This window comes from Carassius gibelio, chromosome B8 (assembly GCF_023724105.1).
Source record: "Carassius gibelio isolate Cgi1373 ecotype wild population from Czech Republic chromosome B8, carGib1.2-hapl.c, whole genome shotgun sequence".
NCBI classification, from domain to species: domain Eukaryota; kingdom Metazoa; phylum Chordata; class Actinopteri; order Cypriniformes; family Cyprinidae; genus Carassius; species Carassius gibelio.
The window spans coordinates 23760798-23766797 of NC_068403.1; the positions used below are offsets into that span (position 1 = coordinate 23760798).

General features: G+C 40.2%; 1 protein-coding gene across 1 annotated transcript in view; it reads right to left on the reverse strand.

The window, feature by feature from the left end:
• Positions 1-5769, reverse strand: part of tcf7l1b (transcription factor 7 like 1b) — a 66791-nt gene extending 61022 nt beyond the window's left edge. Inside the window, exons 1-3 of the mRNA XM_052563741.1 lie at positions 4934-5769; positions 4754-4826; positions 3766-3893 (exon numbers count right to left, since the gene is read on the reverse strand). Of these exons, the coding sequence (XP_052419701.1) occupies positions 3766-3893; positions 4754-4826; positions 4934-5119 (387 nt within the window). The 5' untranslated portion in view covers positions 5120-5769. The remainder of the gene's footprint in view (positions 1-3765; positions 3894-4753; positions 4827-4933) is intronic.
• Between the last annotated feature and the right edge of the window lie 231 nt (positions 5770-6000).

Below are 6000 nucleotides of genomic sequence, written 5' to 3' on the forward strand. Positions count from 1 at the left end.
TTTCTAATGCCTCACATTTTTAGGAAGCCACATAAATGTGTACTTTATTTTCACAATGTGGCTAAATTTTACTTCGCCAACAGAAGCATTGTGCATGTACTCTGAATACTCAACATATCAAGTCCTCTCCATTTCCAACACCCCTAGCAGACGATTCCTGGAGCCAGGCTTGAGCATACATCTCAGTGACAAGCATCGAGAAGAGTAGAGCTGGTTGGCCGCCACACTCGATCCTTAAAAACAGTCCCACCGGATTATTGAGGAATGTCAGCTCAGAGCAGGCCCTAAATCAATTATGGGAATCTGCACGCCTGTGTTTCCCCACATCTTTCCCTTCTGTCACTTCATACCTCGGTTTCTTTCCATCTTCCACTTATTTCGGTCCTCTTCTTGCCTGTTTTTCACCGTTTTTTTTTTTCCATTTTTACTAAGAGCGTCTCTTACACAAAGCTTTTCAAAGTTATCTGGACTTTTGCCCTCACCTCAACATGAATAGAAATTTTAAATGTCAAACAAGCAGTGTGAGGTCTGAACTGCTCAATGGCTAATCTTGTGGATCTGACCATCAGGCCTCAAAACACTTTAAGAAAAGTTGTTTTTGGTGGGGGAGGAATTTTTCTTTCTCTTTTGATGGATTTATTTCATTAATATGTGATGAAGACCTTAAGCATTCACAATTGCATTCAAGGTTAGTTATCTGAATTAAAGTGTAGGTCTCAAACACACACACACAACCCACCAGATACAACAGCATTCAGACCCATATTTAAATGCCCCAAAGGAGCGACGTGCATAATTACACATCTCAAAATGTGCACATCATACACTAAATATAATACAACAACACAGCACCCAACAACAATAACCTCATTAATCTCAATGTCACATGTGTGTCACTGTCACTAAAGAATGTTAAGAGATTCTAGGGATTACGCAACGGCCTTTGTTTGCACTTCTTAACTAAAGCCACAGGTATTCAGAACTCCACATTCCCTTTGGCAAATCTTCCCTTCCTACAACTATAAATATTACATGAAATCTATGAATTCGCAGGAGCTTTTCAATTCCACCTCAGGGACACCAGAGCAACAGCACAAGAAACGTACATATTAGTTTAGAAAGCGACATGATTAGAAGTTTACTCTATTTGCGACTGCTTCAGGCTTTACTTTGGCATTCAAGGCATGCCTTAGCGAGCATTGTGTATTCTCAGATTCCTGGAATATGATTTGTGCGCTTTATGGTACCAACCAAACAGGCGCTTTGGTTAGAAAAGCATCTGCTAAGAAAATAAATATGAAACTAATCTATGCAGGGAACCTGCGAATGATTTGATTGCATTCTCACTGCTACAAATATGTAGCGCACCATATAAAAAACAAGAGACCAAAATACTTAAGACTTTTTTTTTTCTTCTGTAAAATAAAAATTGCCATGGGGGAAAAGAAAAAACCTTTTCTTCTGAAACAGACTAAATTTTTCCATTTTTCATCCCATGGTAGAAGTTCAATGGCTTTGATTCTGACGAAGAACATTCTCCGAAGTCTTCTATTCAATCCTGTTCCTCAGACTTTCTACTTTACAAAACATATTGAACCTGTTGAATACCTGTTAGAATGACATTGTCAAATTAGTCACATTCCGAATAAAAATAAATAAATAAAACAAATAAAGAGGATACAGCACAGACTCATTCTTTTCCCTGGCAAACATACTCTACATTTGTGCGTTTGCTTGAGCGACACACAGAAGATCATTCAGATTCTGACGGTTCCTCAGCTTTGTTTGGAAACTTCCTTATGTGATTTTTGACAGCTGTGACTGAGGCTGTCTGCGCGAGGGCTTAAGATTAGTGTGTAAATATCTGAAGTATGCCAACCACTCATTGTCTGACGCTGGGCTCGCTCTAGAGGTGCCGATTGACAGGCTAAGCTCATCTGCCTCAATGACCTCCCATTTGACTCTAAGATGCCTCTTTTTCAAAACAGGATGAGTCTTGCGTGGATATTTGTCTCACATCTGGATGTATTCGGTTATGGGGTCATTTTCTCTGGGAACCGAATCTTTTGACGGTCCCCAATCAGCTAAACGAATTTAAATAACTTTATAATCCTTATCCTGAATGACATCATCTGAATATTTGCTAGTGAGCTTAATGCACATTATGCTAGATTTAACAGAGGGATTCTGTGCTCGTGAGATGTGCCTGACATTGGCTTAATTCGCTATTTGAGTCTGTGATGGAATGATTTTTGTGAGAAAAAAAAAATCGTAAAGGAACATTCGCTCATTGCAGGTACAACCTGAGGCATTTTTTAAAGGTGGGATGAACCATGTTCCCTCAGGATAATTTAAGCAAAAGGCTCTTCCCACAGCAACACTCTATAGGCCGAGGAACAAAGGAGGATCTGGGTACCACAACTACTATGCAACTAGTCCGTGAGGAGGAGCCATTAGGCTAATGAGGGCCTATGGAGATCCCAATGAAGCCATCAGCATTCACTCAGAATGACAATGTAAGACTAACGCCTCAGGAACTGAATGGAAGGGATTGGGAAGGAGGGAGAGCTCGTACAGACGAGTGAAAAGAAACGGAGAGGCCAAGTAAAACTCGCGCGAGTGTCTAGAGGGAGGAGGTGGGGGCAAAACACAACTTTTCGCTCAAACGCTTGGCCGGGTCCAATCAAATCGCATTGCGAAAAAGGAGAAGGATTTGAGCTCTGGAATAAACAATGGCTGTAAACTGTGTTGATTTGGGGAGATGGCTCACGGTTTAGCCAAAAAAAAAAACGCTCCCGGTTGAGGCTTTCAAAGACCCAACCGTTCATTCTCTTTTTCTGCAGAGCGCTGACGCATAACACCGCGGTAAAGCCATACATGAATGCCTGCTGAGTTCTTTGCAAATTGGGTTGAAAAGACCCAATGCTGGGGCTAAAAGGGCAGTCAACCTTTCCCAGACACGGACACAAAACTCCAACACATCTATAGGTAGAGAACAGGCAAACTCTGCAGCCCTCGGACACCCAGATAGAATTTCACTGTGACAGACCTCAGACTAATCTTATTTTAAAGAAGGCTAAACAAGCAGCCTGAAACTACTTAATTACAGCCCAGTGGCAGACAGCACAGAATTAGATTCACTGAGTATTAGCTCAATTAGCCAACCATTTCACAGACAAACATGAGGAATCTTCAGCGCATTTAGACACCGAAATGTGGGGCCAAAACACCATAAAGTACTTTAGATGCAAGATTTTGGCAAATCTGATCCAGTAAATGGTGGCGATAACTAGACATGATCTCCTACACCACAAACACATGAATAGAAAACTGTCAAATACTAGTCAAACAGCTGAAGTACACAATTAAAACCAATTAAACCGTTTAATAGCCTCAAACATGAACTGATGCTAAAATGACATCAGCGTTGCACTTCCACATTCATATTCCATAAATAACTTCAAATTACAAAAACTGACTGGGGAACTACTAAATCTTAAGTACTAAAACTCTATTAAAAGAGGCCAGTTTTTTATACTCTCGTCTAGCTGACTGCAGAATGAACATGACTGCAGATACTGAAGGCGACACGACCTTACGATATTCAAAATAGTGGTTGATCAGTGCAGATTTTCAAATGGAATACTTTATAAGGAAACATGTTGGTTTCATTCTGCATGAGGGCCATTATAAACTCTCACATGATGCTTCTCGCCGCCTCTCTTAAAAAACTCTGAGGCACACGGTGTGTTCAATGGTACTCACCGTTCTTGCGCTTGGAGACAAGGCGCTGTTGGACAAGTAAGGATTGGCCAGATCGGGGATCATTAGAAACGGGTAGCCTGGATAATGGGGGCTCTTAAAAAAACCTCCATCTTGCTGTCTTCTCAAAGCTTGACAATGGAGAGACAAATGATTAGGGATCAATGCGTGGACACAAAAGTTAAGTAAAGAACAAGTATGGCAAGCTGTTTCGACATTTATTCGTATTACTGATATTTTTACGTGTACTGATGTGTCTAGTAGTTTATATTATATATATATATATATATATATATATATATATATATATATATATATATATTATATATCTTTCTAATACAATACTGGTTAGTACTTTTTCTTTCTTTTTTTTAAATATCACTAGTAACTTCTCATTAAACACTAGTACCCATTAGTAGCAAGTAACTTTTTAATTGCTACTGGTAACAAACTGCACAATTTTCCTATTGAATTCTATGTAAATTTGTGGTTAAGATATCATCTGTTCACTTCCTACTAGTATATATTCTAATGGATTCCGCTACCAAGTTTGGTTTTGCTATTAATTGTAAATGACATAGTAGAATTTTTTTTTTATCTAAAGAATAACTTCTATTCCAGATCTTATACTATAACTTATTGGATATTAATACCTATTTTATTACATTAATATCTTTCCAATTTTAACTGTAATATCTGTTACCTCACACATTTCAGTTGCTTTATTACTTGTAAGCTAATATGTTATTACAGGTTAAAATACCCAACTTATGATTTAAATAAAACTAATATAAATTACAATAGAAATAGTAGGCTAGCTAGAAGTAGGCTACTGAAATAATTTGAGTAGTTACACTATTAAAAAAAAAATCACTTATATAATGAATAGCTATTAGTGACATTAAAAAAAGATACTACTAGAAATAAAAACAAACTATTTTTTCATGAATAATTGTTAAATCGGCGTGCCATAGTATTAGTTTGCTCGTACCTTCGGTGAAATACTCTCGGGCTTTCTCATAACTTTCGAGATCAGCTCTTGGTTGAGGGCGCCTCTCGTTTTGCTAAAGGAAAGAACGACGAAAGGAGAAAAACAAAACAGAAAAGTTATTTTTCCGACGGCAACAACCACATCCACGCGTCTGTCAACACGCGGTGGTGTCTGACTTACCTCAGAATCGGATGAACTGCTGTTATTTTCCGACTCGTTCACTAGAGAAGATTTCACATCGTCCAGATCTCTTTCGGCAGACACGTTTTCGGAGATTTTCTCCTCTTGTTCGCCCTCATCTTTGAATGAGATCAGTTCATCGTTCGCCCCCAGCTCATCCCCTCCGCCTCCGTTAAGCTGTGGCATGTTTACGAGCGTCTTGCAACGGTAACAAAATCTAGAGTTTGTGTCGACTCTGAAGTGCACGAGAACGGCGCAGTCCACCCAATGCAGGAAAACACACAGGAGCTTTCAGAAGTAATCCTTGACACATGAATTTAAATCCAATTTGTCCATGATTACTTTAGGAAGCGATCACACAAAGCTCGACAGTTTCCCTGCAACAAACTCTGCGAACTCAACTCCAGACGTGAAGCGCCGTGTCCTCCGCGGACAAACTCACCAAACACGAATAACGTACAAAAAGTCGAAGCGATTCTACATTCCACAATCGAGCGCAAAACTTGAGCGACTCTTTCTTTAAAACGCGCAACCGTCAGTAAACGCGCGTGCTGATTGCAACAAAAGTTGCAACAACGGTCGCGGCGCCTCCGTGGTCTCTATCCCAAAGACGTGTTTCAGTCACATTAACACAGATTCCTCCACAGATCAGCTGCTCGGTTCTTCCACATTACGAATTACAACCGTCATGTTCAATGAGCTACAGCACGAACACTGAAAACGATGTTCGGACGCGAAGCGGCTCCGTTTCCCCGTGCGCTGAGCTGCTGATGGGGAATGCGCAGGCAGCAGAGAGTGTGTGTGTGTGTGTGTGTGTGTGTGTGTGTGCGCGCGCTCGCTGGACGAGCAGAAAGCAGAGGAGGAGTTAAGAGCAGAAAAACGACTCTCCATTCAACACACACACACACTCTCAGAGAAGTTTAAAGGAACAGTTTGTTCAGGCTTTGATTCTTGAAATAGTTCAGTGACACAGGGTTTGGGATGGCGTTATTTAAGCAATATCACAAGAGCTATGCAGCACGGCTGTAATTCGTTCGCATTAAATACAACAGCAGGATTGCTTTTTA